Source organism: Mytilus trossulus, chromosome 13, assembly GCF_036588685.1.
Source record: "Mytilus trossulus isolate FHL-02 chromosome 13, PNRI_Mtr1.1.1.hap1, whole genome shotgun sequence".
Lineage (NCBI taxonomy): Eukaryota > Metazoa > Mollusca > Bivalvia > Mytilida > Mytilidae > Mytilus > Mytilus trossulus.
Window position 1 is genome coordinate 27,395,831 of NC_086385.1, and position 20,090 is coordinate 27,415,920.

The 20,090-nt window shown below is 31.9% G+C and overlaps 1 protein-coding gene across 1 annotated transcript; it reads left to right on the top strand.

Moving 5' to 3' along the window:
* Window positions 1-1,400: 1,400 nt before the first annotated feature.
* LOC134694714 (fibrinogen C domain-containing protein 1-like) lies at window positions 1,401-13,062 on the top strand. Its single transcript, XM_063555756.1, has 5 exons — window positions 1,401-1,806; window positions 7,211-7,335; window positions 7,796-7,892; window positions 8,445-8,609; window positions 12,674-13,062. Exons 1-5 carry the CDS (start codon window positions 1,572-1,574, stop codon window positions 12,919-12,921), a joined length of 870 nt encoding a protein of 289 aa, XP_063411826.1. The 5' UTR covers window positions 1,401-1,571; the 3' UTR covers window positions 12,922-13,062.
* Window positions 13,063-20,090: the final 7,028 nt, after the last annotated feature.

Consider the following 20,090-nt stretch of genomic DNA (forward strand, 5'->3'; position numbering starts at 1 on the left):
CTCACCTCATAAATTTGGTTGGTTTGATTAACAAATCAGACGCATACTAAGCATTGCTCAACTAGAAAAACTCAAAAAATTAAACAATAAAGGTTAAGCTATTTCATAATTGTAAAAAGTTTAAAACGAATAAGTAGCACAATATGAGTTATAGTTATAATCATGTTATGTGGTTATAAATCTAGACGACTAAGATTCGGACGATTAATAGTTTATTCAGATATGGGTGTGATGTCAAATATGTGTATTGCTATCAAAGGTTTCAGGTAAACAATTGAAGAATTTCACACCTGATAACTCATATAAATCAGGTTCGCCTTCAATCGTCTGGTATATTTTATCTTTACCTGTACCACCTGTGAATTGAAGTGCAGACAATAATACAACTAGTACGAAACCGTAACGACCGCCTTACCTTGGATAAGAGTTAAAAATCGAATTGTATACTCCCCCCCCCCCCCCCCCCTTGTACGTTTGTTATGCATGCAACGTTTAATTGTTTCCCTGTACAAAACCACTACGTTGATATGTTTATACAAGATATCTAATCATTAAATGATAACATGAAGTACACGTATAGTTTGTTAACTGAAAGTTAAAAATAACTATGACACAGTTAACAGTCACTTTAGTTTATATTGACATGAAAGGTGAAGGTTATATTCGTCTATCTATCAGAGATTGTGAAAATTTCAGTGGTATCCTGGTACCTTTGATAACTAATTATATAGCCTGTCAACACTAAATGACTAAATAGACTAATCAGGTGTTATTATTCTAAGGACATAATTCAAGTGTTAGAAGTTATAACTCAAAATATTGTCAAGTACACTACAAACGTTGCTCTCGGGGGACACATACTGTAACATCAGTTAAGTTTGAGTCCATTGATATTTGTCATGAATTTCTGAGCATGAATAAGGAAAATATAAAACACTTAATTAAACATTATTTTGAATGAAATATTACTGTCAATGTCATAAAATGAAGACATGCATTCATATGTTCATGTCAATGTATTCTGCCGTATTTGACTGTTTAACTTAGATTTCAGCCTTCAGAAGAAAAAGAAACTAGAACTGCAGAATATAACAAGCATAAGCAACAGTTTGAATTTTTAAGAGTTTTACAAGGTTTATTTGTTAAATTGAGAGAGAACTAGAAGTATATTGACCGTAAAACTAGTGAAAAATATCTTTAGATAAAATAAAAGAGAAATTAATGAAGAATAAATTATTCTAATTCAATCAGATTAACATCAAAAAGATAATCTTACCTGGCAGCCGGTTTAATTTAATTACGGTCATGGTAAAGATTTCTAGACAGATGCTTGATAATCCTCTAATTGATAAATTGTTGTTCATTTTGTTATTGTCAATTGTACCCTACCTGTTCTGTAGAAGAGTGCATACAACATACGCGTCTCTTATAAAAACATCTTTTTCAATACATAAATACCATTCTCGAAAAAAAACATTTTGCGAAGGAATATTCCTTGATAAATAGTACTAGCTATGTTTTGAATTTCATTTATTGCATTCTAACGATTTGGTATAAATACTACATCGATAATGCTGTTATTAATATTTTTGATTGGATTTGGATATGGATCATTGATTCCTGAAAATACAGAAACGGCTGTTGATATGCCACTTATCAGTAACGACGATGTTCCACTGGTTGCTAAATTAGATACAAAAAATCTAAATAAGGCAATCAAGACATATATTGATAAAACTGTGGGTAAGGCTGTGATAGACAAAATCCCCGAATTGAAATTGGATAAATTTTCTTCAGTTATTCAAGGTAGCTATAATTAGTTTTAGTCTTTTTGTTATTATAACGTCGAGAAGTTGTTTGAAGAACTAGTGATTTTTCAAAAAAAAAAAAAAAATATCAATCTCAAGATTCGAATAATTGTACATGATGTGATTTGATTAAAAAGCTCTCATCATTAATGCACAAATGATGATTCATTATTGCCAAAATCAATGTTATAACATAATTTGCTTAAAAAAAATAAGCATCGGTCAAACCTTACCGGATAGCTCGAAAGGACGACTAACGGATAACTTTTTTTCAATCCGTTTATGTCGATTAGACGTCCGTTCTTACCGTTAGACGTCCGTCCATATCCTTTGCATATCCGTTAAGCGTACGTTTATCCGTCGACGTCCGTTCTGTCCGGTGGAAAATTTTGAGCATGTTCAAAACTTTGAACGGACGTCCAACTGATAAAATGTCCGTTGCACGTTCGTTTGAGCGTCCGTTTTGAACGATACTCGTCCGTTTCGTCTCCGTTTTGTATCCGTTACGTGTCCGTATAGATCCGTTGGAAGTCTGGAAGATAAATTCACCAAAGGACTTCTACCGGACGTTTAACGGATAAAACCAATGTTGAATGGATGAGAAACGGACTTCTATCGGACGTATAACGGATAAAACGGATGATGAATTGATCTGAAACGGATAAATGCCAATTGAAAATTTCCCGTTAGAAATGCCAATTATTGGGATGTCATATTTCTTAAGGTTCATGAATTCTTATTATTCATAATCGATCTTAGAGTCTTCACAATCAAGCAATTCTTATTCAAGCCAGACAGTGCCCTTTGGCGGAAGTTTGAAAAACAAACCAAAACCGGTTACACAGAAACATTTTGAATATTTATGTGATTTACTTGTAATATTGTTATCGCTTTTGATTTTTTCGTATATCTTGTTCATCCGTTTTATCCGGTATGCTTCCGTTAAGAGTCCGTTTTATGCGTTACTCGTCCGTTGGATGTACGTTCGACATTCGTTCTGTCCGGTACGTGTCCGTTTCTCGTACGTTGCATATCCGGTGTGTGTCCGTTATGCATCCGTTACACATCCGTTTTATTCGGTCAGTACATTAACGGACTCACAACGGATAACAATATTGTCAACGGACAACTTTTATTTTCATCCGTTAGGCGTCCGTTCGTGCTATCCGGTAAGGTGTGACCGAGGCTTTATGTTTAAGAAAAACCTTGATGTACACATTCAATTTAGTAGTTTAAGTTCCTAAAAAATCAATTCGGGAATGTAAAAAATGAAACTAATTAAAGCAATTTATAATAATTTGCTTATATCCAAAACAATATTTTTTTATATAAACCTAGCGCCATAAATTGCTGTTAAAAAATGCAGATCTAATACACAACAACAAAACCCGTTTCAAGATAAAATGCATACAGGAAATCCAAAATCAATATATCTGTGTTTTTTTGTAGTTGACAAAATGATCTAATCATACTACATCATAACTGCTTTCTCGGACCTATATTTGTTTCATGTCTGTTTTGTAAAATTACTTCATTGTTTGTCGGGCTGTTCAATATAGTTTTTATAAGAATTCTTCGCCTGTTTTATAAATAATTGTTTATGTATTCCGTTACTGTAACTCTTAATTCAATGTTATGACTTTCGGCCTCATGTTATCTTCTCATAACCCTTTATATAATCACGATTTTACGAAATAGTAAGAAAACACTAAACTCCAATCCCTCAAGGATATTCACGTGCTATAAAAACCTTATTCCAATTATTAATTCAACCGCTGTCAATCGAAATTCCCCATCTAAATTCAGCAGTTTTTATAATTGTGTTAAAGATGGCAATGCTACTGCAGCCAGATTATTCAATAAAAATGCACGTGGATATCCACACATATTTTTGTGCAATGCCAGAAAATGACAAACCTGTTCTAGATTATCTTCTGATAATACTATAAGGTCAACAGTGAACGGGAGAACTTTTTCGCTTTCCTTTTCCTGTTACATAACATGAAAAACACAAAGCCTTATTTATCTGGTTACATGAACTAAGCCCAAGTGTGGTATACAATATGTAGGGCAAACAGGACGGGAGCTTTTTTTTAAACGAATACAGGAACATCTATACCGAAAACCTAAGAAATTCAAGGCATAATTTATCAACATTTAGGTAAATACAACCACAATATTAAATTTATTAGATTTCAACCGCTCGAGACGGTCCAGAAACAACAAGGGCAGTCGCATAAACAATTTGAAGATTCCAGTTAAATTATCGAAATGTCTTGGATTAAACGAATTCTAACAGCTTATCCCCTGGGTCTAAATGACAATATACTTGGACAGGGGATCTCAATTTCGTCAGGACAGAGAGGTTAAAATCTTTTAGAAAAAAGTACCAAAATATCGTCCTCCATCTAAAATAGATTGGTAAGAGTGTCGTCAAGTCACCAAAGATGATCTTTCCTCGTTTTGTAAAAAATGATGTAAACGGGAAAAATCTGATAAAAAATCTCTTGATTCTTATTTGAATAAATGTATGAATGTGGTAGATAAGAGAATATCACATTTTGAAAATAATTTAGAAGTAAATAATAGAGTAGATAATACACCTATTTCCAGAATAAGAAATACACGTCAAATACTTTAAAAGCGGTTTGTGTTTGTACCGGCCGACAAAGTAGCCAACACTGTGGTGGTGGTATGCCGTAAATACTACATGGACATTCTTAAGAATGAAATTTTAAATTCATCTCCTTTCAAATCCATTTGCTCCACAGAGAGTCATATTGTAAACAAGCATATCACAACCACATCAAAGCTTAAGGCTTTCTCTTGGTCATTTTGAAATCAAACCGATAAAATTTCCTTGATCCCCCCTAAAATTTAATTATTTTTGTGTTATCACCCCTGTAAAAACATCTAAAAAATGTGATCCCCCCTCTGATAAACATGCCAAAATTTTAAGATGCAAAATACTTATGTTATTTCACATATGAAATATTTTTAGTGGATTAAGTCCAAAACCATATTTGAGGGAAAATTGCCTTCGAATACATATAGGACTCTTCCATGAATATTAATGGGTAGAGCGAGCCAGTTCTTTAGGACGCTAAATTTTCTGATGTTTTTTTTTTACTAATTTCATTTATCTATTGGGCTATTTAAGAAAACTTTTTGAAACAATAAAAGCACATAATTTACTAAAAGGGATCTATTAAATGTCCCTCTCTTTCAGCTTGAACAATTCAATTACTCATTTCTGGTCATATTTCATTTATAAATGCGTGATAGTAACCAAAAATTTTGATTCATTATCCTAAAAAAGACCAAAAAAAGGAAATAACTTTAAATAAATCAAATTTATTCGGAAATAGCTGTCCTTTCCTGAATTTCGATATTTCGGTTTTAAACAGGAAACTCCACACTAAAATGTACGACAAAAGAGACGATTTTTCGTTCCCTATTGTCAATTTTCCATTTTTAGATGGTGATGTTCCTTTGGCACCATCTTACGGTGTTTATACTTCACAACTTGTTCGCTATGCCCGTGTCTGTTGTGACGTTTTTGATTTTAACGAACGCAACCTATGTATCACTGGTAAATTATTAAACCAGGGATATAGTTACCAAAAATTACTTAAAACCTTTACTTAATTTTTCTCATTAGCAATCATTCCACATCTTCTTTTTTATATTATAATACAAGTTATGTTTAGTTTTGTTATGGCGTTCTTATGCAATTTTTCGTAAATTATTAACTTTGTCAAATTACTTCCGTTGCACTAATATCTATCTTCATAATTTAAAGGAAACATGTATCTTAATGCTAAGATTTAAAACAACAAATAATTTTGTGCACTTTATTTATTTATATAATTACACAATTTTATCTTATTCAAAATATAGATAACTATTGAAAAGTAGAAAACAAATTAACGATAAACATTGTTGATAATTGATACTGTCCTTATGTTTTTAGGGGTAAAGTTTGAAACTTTCAGACTCTAGGATATGCATATACAATATTTTGTATAAAATGTATGATTTTACGTATTCATCTTATTTCGATTTAGAAATAAATTTATTTTCTTGGTTTGACGCACAATTAAATTTGTTAATTGCACATTCTACTTTTGTCATCATCATTTTGTTCGTTATCTGTTCATAGCCTAGTAGTTGACCTTTACTTATTTAAACTCTGTTAAATGATTTCTAAAATTTCTACAAAAATGGATTAAATGAAAAAGTGCATATATGTGTCTGTAAGTTGACATTGCTGTCAATAAAGGTTGAGGTAGATTTTCCATTTGTAGATTTTTTGTATTTTTTTTTTATTCACCTTATCTAACAGATACAGTTAGGTCGGCTTCATATCTTGTCTTACATCTAGAAATTGACAATCAGGGTCGATTGAAAAGAAAGCTTTACGACAAAATAGATGATTTCAGCTTTCCAATTGTGAACTTTCCATTTCTAAGTAGCATCATTCCAGTAGCACCTTCATACAATGTATATATCTCCCAATTGATACAACTCGTCTAAACATCAACCCAACAATGTTAGATCTGTAAATTGGCTTTCGCAAATTTTTGGTTCTTCCCTCGCCGGGATTCGAACCCATGCTACTGTGATATCGTGACACCAAATCGCCTGCACTGCAGCCGTCCCGCTAGACCACACGACCACCTGGGCTCTCAAAAAAGAGCTTTCGGTGGCCATATGTTACCTTTCCACGTCAGTTTTAATCTAGCGGCGTACTACAGTACATGATATATAAGGCATGAAGATGTTATTGTTACAGATCAGCTAAATTATCTATAGTAAAGGATCCTACAAATTAATGTAAGATACAGTCACAGAAAATAATTATATTCATAAGTACGTCTGTACAGTCACAGAAAATAATCTTGATACGATATTCCCGTGCTTGCATTTCCTATCATGATTTTCTTGATAGAGGGTTGTTGCTCACAAGGAAGCTATTAAATCAAGAGTTCCAATTGGTGAAGTTAAAATCATCTATTCATTCATTTTACGGACGCCATCACGAGTTAATTGACCGTTATGGAATAACAATTTTACAAATAACATTGGATATTTTCCTTACGTCGTAACTACAATCCCTCCCCTTTCATAAATGTGACCTACCGAATGAAACTATTTACCGGATTTGTCAGCTCATAATCAGCATAACGGGTGCCAAATGGAGAGCAGGAGCTGCTTACCCTTCCGGAGCACCTGAGCTCACCACAAGTTTTTGATGGGGTTAGTGTTGTTTATTTTTTAGTTTTCTATGTTGTGTCATTTAAGTTGTTTTATAATTAAAAAAAAGTATTATTCTTATTTAATTTGTGTCTTGAAAAGTACCAAAAAGTCAAGCAAATTATACCGTTTTATTTATCATACAGACAAAGATCCGAGAGATTGTGAAGATGTCAAAGAGTCAACAAATGGTATATACCAAGTTAATCCATCAGGCATCCATGGTTTTGATGCATACTGTGACATGAATACTGCAGGAGGGGGTTGGTTGGTAAGTTTGATATCAAATTCATTTACTGATGGTTCATACATTACAATTAAAAAGATTCAATCTTAAAATCATTGAATTTTTGCTACAAACGCTTATGCCAAATGATAATCATTATTATGACTATGCATACCGAATTTTGTAATGCTACATTTCATATACGAACAACAACTCTTATGTCTATTTACCCAAGGTTAAAATGTTGCTTCCTTGTATTTTCTACTGACTGAAGGTTTACACGCTCATTTTTGTAATTCTTTTCAGATATGAAATAAAACTATTTTGATATTGTGCAGAAATTATGATTTTGACATAACTGACCGACTATAAACGAACAAAAAATAACTAACTGAAATTTTCATAATAATTGACATCAAATCTCTAGCTTGTCAAATAACCAACAACCCCAAATAACTGATTAACTACGTATCAATTGTTAATTTTTATCTATTGTGAATTTCAGGTTTTCCAGAGGAGGCAAGACGGAAGTATTGATTTCTTTAGAAACTGGACGGACTACAAAAATGGGTTCGGTGATCTAACAGGAGAGTTCTGGTTAGGTGAGACAGATTATCATCAAGTTTCATATAAGACAGTATACAAAGATATCACGATTTTATAGTATGATTTATGGACCTCGGTGGCCGAGTTGTCTAAGTAGTTACTACAATAATCACTAGCAAGTCAACACCGAGGTTTAGAGAAATCCGATTGTACGGATGCACTCGAATCTTAAATGACCAGGAATGTTAGTTTTCCTATCGAAGGTCGGTGTATTTCTCCGGCACTCCGGCTTCTTCCGCCAATAAAAACTAGCCGCCACGAAATCGCCTAAATGCGTTGCTTAAAAAATGGCGATAAATCCCCAAAAATCTAAATCAAATCATGGTATAATTACAGGTCCATGATCTTAGTAAATAATTTCACTTGAGGCACTGTTGCTTTCAGTACGAATACTTTTTCTAAGTGAACATGGAAAGTGAGAATTTACCATATGCCAAGCACTATAAAGGTATTTCTTTCATAAAAAAGCAGGAAATACATATGTATACACCTTGGCACTTCAAACGATAATATATAATTTACATATTTATCATTTCATTTATCTTTAGGGAATGATAAAATCCATGAAATCACCACACACGATGAATATGAACTCTACATACACATGGAGGATCTTGACGGTGATCAGAGATATGCAAGGTACCAGACATTTTTTGTAGGAGACATACAGTCAAAATTCACCTTACAAGTTGGAGACTATCTTGGAGACGGAGGTATGTTTAGTTTGTGTGGTGATCAAGTATCTGCTAAGTTATAATGAATAATAGGACTGGATCAAAAGTGGTATATACAAATAAATTTGGGAAACAAAAGAGATATCAATCTTTCAATACTTAACTGTAGCTTAACAAAATAAATAAAAACTCTACAGGCCAATTTCAAACATGTATGCAAGACGATAAATAACTAATTTGACCAATGAACTTAATGATGATCTTAGGATTTTTGCCTACATAGATATAGGATTGATTGATTGTTGGTTGATTAACGTCAAGTTGCAAATATTTCATGCATGTTCAGGACGAGAACAAGTTAACAATAAATACTTAAGGTAGGTCTTGTAATGATAGAGGTCATCCAGGATGATGGTCGGGGAAATTTGGACTGCCACTGGAAAATGAGGGTATATTGGACAGGGACAGACATTTTGCCTACGGACTCCTCAACGAGTTGTTGCAAGGGCTCTAAACGTGCAAAAAGTATGACATTCTATTTACACGAGGCATCAGATTTTAAATCCCCATTCTGACCGGACGTGACTGCGAACTGGATACATCCCGCATAGTCAAACGGACGCCCAACTTCGGCAAGCGTTTTACTGCATGTTGGGATAAGACCATCCGACCATATTTCGTTTCCCCAGTCATCCTTAGGGGCCGTAGTTATAGGAAGATGTGGTGAGAGTGCCAATGAGACGATTCTCAATCCAAATAACAACCAATAAAAGTAAATTCTTATAGGTCAATGTACGGCCTTCAACACGAAACCTTGGTTCAAACCGAAAAACAAGATATAAAGGGCCCCAAAATTACAAGTGTTTACAACGGGAAAACTAACGGTCTAATCCATATAAAAAACGAGAAACGAGAAACACGTAAAAATTACATAAAAAAACGACAACTACTGTATATCAGATTCCTGGCTTAGGACATGTGCACACATTTTCAGCGGGATTAAACGTATTTGCAACATTTAGTTCAGATGAAATTACTAAACTATAAAGGAATCATATATTACAATATTTCTAAAGGCAATTATGCGTTTAACATAATATATGCCTTATTTCTGTCTTGAAAGATAAACATACCGCAACAAATGCCTCTTTTTTTTTTATTAAATAACGAAACTTTGTAAAAAAAATAATTATTTCCAAAGTTTTTTCTTCATGTTTTTTGTCGAGCACAAATCTATGTAACGAAATTATCTTAACATGTGCTATACAGACCAGCGACCCTTACAAATTATTTAACACCGTTAGTATTCGAAACCTTCTTTCTATAGCATTATATTTTTCTTTTTGTCGTTTTTTTTACATTTCCATCCATGATAAGACACACATAACTCCATTTGTCTTTACAAAAACTAATGCAAACCATAACTAGTTGTAGGCATTTAGTGTGTTTTGGAATTTGTTTCAATTGTTTATTATCAATTGCATTGTCTATTGAAAGCGTAAGATTTTTTTCTCTACACAGTGTTCTTTGTATAAATGAACTTAACACCACTGCAAATCATGTATTTAAATAAGACCCGCCTATTTACAATATAAAGAAATTTACACAGTCTCTTATCGGTCGCTTGTAACCAATCATATTCTGAGAAATTAATAGCAGGTAAGAGTATGTCTCTTCTTCCTCTAGAATTATGATTTAAGAAGACAACAATTCGAAAGATACTGTTTATTTAAAAAATAATAATGTTTTTTTTGAAATACTCAATCAACGCGATCTTATGCGAATGTTAAGTCCAAATAGGAGGATAGTGAAAAAATAATTTGGGCAGATACAAGTTAACATGAAACAACAAACAAGGATCAAAACTAGTATCAAAAGGTCAAATCAAAAAGAAAATTAAAAACCAAAACAATTAAGAATAAAAAACCATGCAACAGAAACGAAGGCATCCTTAAACGTTTATTTTGGCATTGAACAAGTCATGTCTTTTTGACCGTCCATGGCGTGAAAACACTAAATCCGAATTGGAATTTGTTTAAGTTTATTTTAGTATTATTTGTTTTGGCTTTTCACTATCCTGTGACCGAATATACTCTCAAATCGTACTCTCTTGATGTTTCAATCATTTTTGAATTACGTTTTATTATAATATTGTTTACTTGTTTTGTGTTATATCTTACATTTATCTCAATATTCAATACTCAAACTTTGCTTTCTACCTGTGATCAGTATTTTTAATTGAAATAAATTTTCAATTCTGTTCGCTCAATATGAACAATAAATTTGTCTAGTTTGTAATTGTAATATCAGAATTGCTATATTTACCTTAGTTTGTAGATTATTTAATTTAATATGTTGTGTCTAAAGTTATAGTTGTCCTTCTCATACTGTTTTACATTTCACGCCGTTTTCCCTCTATTAATATTGTATATACATGTAATGCAATTGGTGTAATACCACCATAGAATTTTCACTGTAAGCTTTTGTTAAATTGGCACTTTTCAAAACATTGTGTAGAATTTAGTCTTGTTTCACCTGTTCAATTAAATAAATAATTGGGGTGAGTTAAGTATTATCTTGTTAAGTTCTATATACAAAATTTCATATGATTTGGCATTGCATATAAGGAAATAACAATCACTGGAAGTTAACCAATTAAATGTTCACCCCTTTTCAACTGTGCGAGTCTTTATATATCGCGGGTATCATCATCTCAGTAGTCGGTACTTCGGTGACAAACCTTTCTAAAATTGTCTGTTTATAAATTTAGAAATTATCAAGAAACTAAGGATTCAACTCCCTCGGGTAAAGTAGACCTGAGATTAATTTTGCTATTTGTTTTAGGTGTTTTTTTTACATATAAATCTTCAACTGTTTCGGTACTTATACATCCCTCGAATTTCAAATGTTTGGCTTTAAGCGTTCCTCATAAAGGTTAATACAGAAAAGGGCTTCGGACGCATGAAATTATTAAACTTGTTGTTTTAAATTCATTAGCTATTAAAATATTCTTAACCAACCCCAAATACCAAAAAGAGGTGCTTTGAAATATCCATGACATATGTGTATGACCCAGATTTTTTTACTGCAATGAAATGAAGGATTAATTACGCACAACCGTCAAGTTCAAGGTAATAGATTTGTTTGACCTATGAAACAGGATTTGCCGTACTGTGATTTGGTGGTACAACACCTAATAGATCAAATTGTTGCATTCAGCACATGTTTATTTGTTTTTGTTTATCAGTATTTTGATTGATTTAAGCCATTTCAATTATTAGTTCAAAGTGTGACTTATAATGTTGCATCTCTGCCTCAAGTTAGGATGAAGGTTGATGACTGTTTAAACGTTTAAACCCACTACATTTGTTTTCACCTGTCCTCAGTAAGCTTGGTAACTGTTAATAAGTGTGTTGATGTGCTTCATGAGCGTTTCTTTGAATACAAAGGTTATACCAGTGGTTTTCTAGATTGACAAGTTTAACACTAGAAATATTTGAGTCTTTTTATAGTTTGTTGTTTGGAGTGAGACAATGATCCGTGATGAAGGCCGTACACTTTGTCCTATAATGGTTCACTTTTTACAAAATTGTGATTTGGATGAAAAGTGGTTTCATTGCCACTTCTACTACATCTTTTGATATATATATATATATGTAGAGCCCAGGTGGTCGTGTGGTCTAGTGGGACGGCTGCAGTGCAGGCGATTTGGTGTCACGATATCACAGTAGCATGGGTGCAAATCCCGGCGAGGGAAGAACCAAAAATTTGCGAAAGCAAATTTACAGATCTAACATTGTTGGGTTGATGTTTAGACGAGTTGTATATATATATATATACATATACAATTTACGTTTACAATTTACGTTTATACCTTGGTTTTAGTGGAACTGTGTAGCTTGCCGTATATGTTGGAAAAAGGGGCGGAAAAAATTATCACCTTAAAAATATCTGGTTAATACATTTTTCACTAGATTATTGTAGATATCAATTTGAGATGTATTCTTGTTTTTTTTGCGTTTTAAAGATACTTTTCAATTCAATCATGTCATATATAGGTAGCAATAAATTGTTCTAATTAAGAAACTGTCCTTCCTTTATAGGTGATTCGTTCGCCACATCCAATCACAACAGTCAGCCCTTTTCAACTCTAGATAGAGACAGTTCGAGTGCTTGTCCAAAGATATACAAAGGTGGATGGTGGTATAAAAACTGTCATAACTCTAATCTCAATGGTCTGTATCTAAATGGTACACACAAGACACGTGGCATTGGTATCGAGTGGTATACCTGGAAGGGTCACAATTATTCTCTCAAAAAGACACAGATGATGATTAGACGTCGTCGTTAACATGATGATATATGCCATAACTGATCATGAAGCCACTGATTGCAATAAACTTATAAACAAATGCTGATTATTGTGAAGTGGCGTATAAAAGTACAGAAAGACCCGTTGATTTTAATTATGTATTAAAAAATATATAACCAGCATTTTAAGACTTTCAATTAAACATAAGAAAAATAAAGAATATCAAAACTGAGGAGAAAAAGCATAACACACTAACGGATGAAACATTACTAAAATAAAAACATACTGAATGCTATAAAACAGGAACAGCTTACATTTATAAAGGACAATTATCTTTGTAATAATTACATTAGATGTAAGTTTCATTATAATACGTTATTCTGATTGGCTAACATGTTATTCCGTAAACAATTGCATCAGACAATAACATTTATCATGCATGATGACACGAGGTCCCACAAAAAAGTGCACAGGTGAATTAAATAAAACTGGATAAAAATCGTGTTTTCATGATTTTAGCTTAAAAAATGTAATTATAAGTATTGAATACTTCTTTTGGAAACTTTATAGGGTTGTAAAAGCGTTGACCGTGCGTACATTTTTAGAATGAAGCGCTTCCGCGCTTCATACAAAATGTACATCGGTCAACGCTTTTACCACCCAATAAATTTACAAAAAGAAGCATTCAATTCTTAATTGAAAGCGTTAAGTGTCAGACACTGCCAATTCATAAAGTATCGATACAACTAAAATATGACTTAAAATTTGATACACACCATTCAAAACAAAATACAAAATAACGAACTCATAGGAAAATTAAAAAATGTAACTAAGTGATTTAAGCCACATTACATTTATTAAATGGAATAAAAAACTAATTGCAATCAAGAACATTAATAAACAATGAACAATAGAACACAAATTAAACAGAAAATTGTTTATAGCTTTTCAAAATGAGGGGCATAATTATGTTAATGAAGTTTATATCTGACGATCTAATAGCTTTAATGTTAAAAGATAATCACTTACGAAAAGAGCTGCTAATACCCAAAAAGCTGCTTTCGCTTGGAAATTTGTTGACAGGAATGAAAACGATTCATTATTTGAATCACTTCTTCATGAGTAATACTTTTTAGATGGATCATTAAAGTATTATTATCGATGTCAACTAGTGAAAAATAAACCTGAACAGTACAAAGCCACCATTTGTAAATCTAAATTAACATGTAAACATCTCAGATATATTTTACATCCAATTATTCAAAGTAAAAAGTAAAATCACCGAAATACTGAACTCAGAGGAAAATCCAATCGGAAAGTCAATAATTACACGACAAAATCAAATGTCAAAACACATCAAAAACAAATGGACAAGAACTGTTGTACTCCTGTCTTGGTACATGCATTTTCAAATGTAGAACATATTCTTTGCAACGCACAAAAAATCCCAAAAATATGAACCCATTGACAAACAGAGATTTAAATTATTGGTCAAATCCAACGATGTACCTATTATAAATTAACCAAGGATGTCAACTGAGGAATAACGTTTCATCTTGGTACATATTAATCGAAAAAAGGTGAAACAAAATAGTAAAGTGAAATCCAATTTGTCATATCAAGTTTACAGCGTATGACAACTATTTTGTAAAATGGTCTAATGTATATACAAGTGATGCTCATACTTCATTAGGAATAAATTTTATAACATTAGAACACATTACTTAATACAGGATGGCGTCAAAGATGTCAAAAACTCATCGAAAATATAATAAAAATATGATTTGGTACACTAGAAACACATATCGTCTTCTTCCGATTCCCGATTCGACAGTAACACGCTAATCAGAAAAGAATGCATATGAGCTCAAATATGAATTTGAAGAGCAATAATAACAGGAAATTGTAAAGACGTAAACTGTTTTATGGAATCTTTATATTCGAGCGTCATTGATGAGTCTGTTATAGACGAAACACGCGTCTGGCGTTAATATATATTTTTTTAATCCTGGTATCTATGATGAGTTTATTTATCAATGACCCCTTTTAAAAAATAGCAATTTTTAACCTCAGGTAAACATAATCAAGATAAAGACAAGATTCGAAAGCTATATAGAATTACTGGGAACGGATGCAAAATGTTTACAAAGGTTATAGAGATAATTTCATGTACACATTATTCAGTACGGATTTTGACATGAACATTTGTTTAATCCTCTAATAAGTGGAAACCAACGTTAACTGATCACCAATCATTGTTGATAAAACAATTATAATAATGCATGCTAAAATGTATTTAACACACTCTTATGGAAATTTGAAAATATCGGAGGACATGTACATTTGAATTGCAATAAAGAACTAAAAGGGTCATTTTATCTTGGTCAAAATAGAAATATGGTATTTGATAAATATTGAATAGTTTTATATTAGAATAATAACATTAGATGTATTGTTCATTAAAATAGAATATTCAGATTGGCTAACTGCACATCACATGTTATTTTTTAGGCAATTGCATTACACAATAAAACATAACATTCATGATAACACGAGGTCCCACAATAGAGTCCTAAGGTGAATTAAATAAAAAAAAAATGATAAAATTCGTGTTTCCATGATCCTAGCTAAAACATGTAATTATAAGTAATGAATGTTAATATGGTTGTAAAAGCGTTGACCGTGCGCACATTTTTAGAAAAATGTACTTCGGTCAACGCTTTTACACCCAATGAAGTTACAAAAAGAAACATTCAATTCTTAAATAATAGTCATATTGTAATGTGTGCTATATTCTGAATATAAACAAATACTTAGATGTGGTATGAGTGCATACCAGACATATATCCATTATAACACTACTAACTTATGTAGATATGAAGAACCCAAGGTCAAGGTACGGCCTTCAACATGTATTTAACATAAATTTAATTGCGTAATTGTCAAACGGTTAACAGACATCACTATTCATCTATGAAAAACGGATTTGCGCATGCTATAACTCATATAGAATTGAATGATCATTTGGCATATACATGTACGCATCTTGAATAAATCAAAACATCACAGGAAACATCATAGGAAATGGAGAGCTATTTATGTAGTCATGTATTATAAATGACAAAGGACGGAGAGATCAGGGATTGATAAAAAAAACACCAGAGCTGAATGTTTTTTTTTTTTTTTTATTTATTTACGATTATTTACGATTTCAATGACTTATAATATGAATTTTTGATGACTTATGTTCGCTTCGTATTCATAATTTTTTATTTGCTGTAAATAAGTATTGTAACGTATTTCGTAGTGATTTTGTTTAAAGAAATGATAGTGTTTTTCATAATCTAAAACAATTTAAGAACCAACTTAACAAATTCTTAAAATGTTTAGACTTCGACTATTCTTATCATCATATATTCCGACCGATCAACATTGTACTTTTGTGGTATGCTGCTATATGTGTAGATTTGAAAACACGTTATATGATTAGCCTACTCACAGGTGAACATGGTGTTTAAAACTAGGTTTTTCATCCAATTTTTGAAAGCCATTGAATTTATAACTTTCCGATTTATTTTTGTATACACAAAGGACATAAAAACTGAAAAAAATAGAAACTGGTTAAGTCATCCATTATTGTTAAAATTTCATCCAAATAAGAACAAGTTGAGCTTTCAACAGACATTCCGTGACTAATGTTTAATTACTTTTTCCTGTTTTTATTTAACTGACGAGTTGTTATACTAGTCCTCTTGGTATTAACCACATATATTTGAGTTTCACATTGATCATGCGTTTTTGTGTCATTCATCTCGGGATTAACTGTATAATATTTAATGAAGAAGAAGGCCAGGATAATTTTTATGCAGATTTATTATTTAATTCCATCGGTTGTTTTGTATGCTTTTTTTCATCCTTTTAAACAACTATTTCTCTAATTTTGTGTTGCATAATGTTTTTTTTTCTTCTTCAAATTTATATATTCTAAGTTTTTGCCCGGTCAGTTCATTCATGGTATTCATATTCCAATTATAACTGCCCACAGTAATTCGTATATCTCACGAACTAGTTGCAAATACAATTGAGATACATAATTTCTAATGCTCGTTATGTAAATAATAAAAGATGATTAAATTTTACCTTTTTTTTCTTTTGAAGAGATGTTAAATTGCTCTTTCTTTTATATAACCCTTTTTCCTTAGTTCTTTGGTCACCTCATAATACAATAGATTTTAGAGATTATGATGTTGAATAAAACGGTTTCATTTTAAATGTACGTATTGTTATACGTTGACTTTTTTACATTGACTAGAGGTATAGAGGGAGGGTTGAGATCTCATAAACATGTTTAACCCCGCCGCATTTTTGCGCCTTTACCAATTCAGGAGCCTCTGGTCTTTATTAGTGTTGTATTATTATAATTTTAGTTTCTTGTGTACAATTTGGAAATTAGAATGGCGTTCATTATCACTGAACTAGTATATATTTGTTTAGGGGCCAGCTGAAGGACGACTCCGGGTGCGGGAAGTTCTCGTTACATTGAAGACATGTTAGTGACCTTCTGCTGTTTTTTTTCTATGTTCGGGTTGTTGTCTCTTCGATACATTCCCCATTTAAATTCTCAATTTTATCAATTCACTGCAAACGTTGATTTTGAGGATGAATCTTGATAATGAATTTCTGGTTATAAGAAAGTTGGAATAGGTATATATACACCTTAACCATAAATGAATTTGAAAATCATATTAACTGTTTATGTCATAAAAACAATCTGTACATGTTCATGTTAGTATCAACTTTCTAACTTTACACGCTTAATTAACTGATAATATGGAACTCCACAACTGTCTTATGTGGAAATCTGGTATTATTTTATGTTGTTTTAGTATTACTAAATTATATTTTGTCTATTTTACTTATTATGGTTTTGACATTACGTAATAATGTTTTGATATAACTCAATAGTGAATGGCCATTACTTAATGATATTTCGATATTACACTATATGGTTTCGTAATGACTTGATATAGTTTTGTCATTTCTCAATATGGTTTTGTCATTACTCGATGTGGTTTCACCATTATTTAATATGATTGTTTCATTAGTCAAAGTAGTTTTAACATTATGTAACTAACCGTTATGAAGTTGTTTCATTTAATGACGTGGTTTTGTTATTTCGTCTATTTGATAATTTGTCTATTCTTTAAAGGGTTTTAATATTACGTAATGATGTTTCACAATTTTACGATTTTTCACTACTTGATGTGTTTGTTTCTTTATTTGATGTGGTCTTGTCATTCTTTGATTTGTCCTGTCATTCTTTGATGTGGTTATCCCTTTACTTGATGATGTAAAACCACCTGACCAATTGGGAAAAACCTGTTCTATTTTTAGATAGATTTTGTATGTGCCTTGAATGCGTGTCGCCATCCATGTAATTAGTGTTCAAATTAAAGTTCATGTTACTGTTTGAGCTAAACTTTGAGTTAGTTTTCGAATTCAAGTCATGCGTTTTGTTTACTACAACATTGTTTATTTAGTATGCATATCCCTGAGCCTTCTTTTCGAAAGCCCACGATAGAAAATTTCATTACGAACTCAAAAAAGACATATAAAATAGCTGGAATTCCAACTCGAAATCCTTATTAACCGTAATGAGACTTAAATTGGAATCCTGTTCAAAGTCTACCTCAAGAAATGACTAAAACTCAAAGTTGTAACTAGAACTCTGCCTTTGAATGTGACTAAAATTCGAAGACCAACTCGAAACTCAATGCTAACTAAAACTTTAATTTTAAGCATGATGATTTGAATTCGAAAACTTACTCAAAGTTTAATTCAAACACCGAGTTTAATTTGAACACTAATAAGACGGATGGCCACACGCATGCAAGGCACATACAACATGGAAATTTATCTAAGAATAGAACAGGTTTTTCCAAATTTGTGACGTGGTTTTATCTCATCAAGTAATAAGTTAACTACATCAAAGAATGACAGGACCACATCAAAGAAGGTCAAGACCACGTCAAATAATGAAACAAACACATCCAGTAGTGTAAAATCGTCAAATTTCGAAACATCAATACGTTAAAACCTTGTAATGAATAGACAAATCATCATTACGAAATAACAAAATCATGTGATAAAACAACTACATAACGTTAAGTCACATACACATCAAGTAATGTTAAACCTACATTAACTAATGACACAAGCATATTAAATAATGGTGAAACCACATCGAGTAATGACAAAACCATATTGAGAAATGACAAACTATATATATCAAGTCATTACGAAACCATATCGTGTAATATCAAAATATCATTAAGTAATGACTTTTCCATATTGAGTTATATTAAAACATCATTACGCAATGTCAAAACCATATAAGTAAAGACAAGATTTCATTAAATAACGATAAAACAACATAAAGTAATATCAGAGTTCCACATAAGACAGCTGTGGCGTCCATATGATAAACCCAAATGTGTCCCGATGATAGTTTAGAAAAGAATACCGGATCCACAAAATACATAAAGAGTGAGATTGAGTGAGTTTGCATACTGTTGTTTAATGTGAGAAAAAAAGGCAACAGTATAATACCGATGTTCAAAATTCATAAATCGATAGAAAAAAAACCAAATCTGGATCGAAAACCAAAACCGAGGGAAACGCATGCAATATAAGAGAATGACGACACAACAGTAAAATGTAACACGCACAGAAACGAAAAACTCGTACCAAGGATAATTCAAACGAATGTATATGTATCATACTTTTTTGATATCTTTTGTAGACAATAATTTCCTGAGGGTATCATTATCCCGATAGTCAAAACTCCAGTACTCTGTTTGTACTTTACTTTTTGAAGAATAAAAACTCAACAACATTTTTTAAGACAATCTGAAAAACAAATAAAGAATACACAATTTGTTTTCCCCAGTAAGACATCAGAAAGTTTATATGGCGGTATCTTTCTTGAGATAGATAATTAACTGTCTTCTAATTGATAAATTGTTATTAGTGCCAAATTGAATCACTTCATAAAAACAGTTTGTTAAATATGAAAAACGTTTCGCGAAAGTAATTTTAAAACGATTTGTTTTCAACCAGAGAAATTTCCGATAGTTTATAATATCTGACGCAACTTAAAATTTTCTCTAGACATATGATTAATTGTCTTCTAATTGATAAATTGTTGT

Excerpts from the sequence above, each read along its gene's own strand:
- LOC134694714 (XM_063555756.1), top strand. The coding sequence starts at position 1,572 with ATGCTGTTATTAATATTTTTGATTGGATTTGGATATGGATCATTGATT. Across the intron at positions 1,807-7,210 it reads ATTTTCTTCAGTTATTCAAG|ACAAAGATCCGAGAGATTGT; the intron begins GTAGCTATAATT and ends TTTATCATACAG. Across the intron at positions 7,893-8,444 it reads AACAGGAGAGTTCTGGTTAG|GGAATGATAAAATCCATGAA; the intron begins GTGAGACAGATT and ends ATTTATCTTTAG.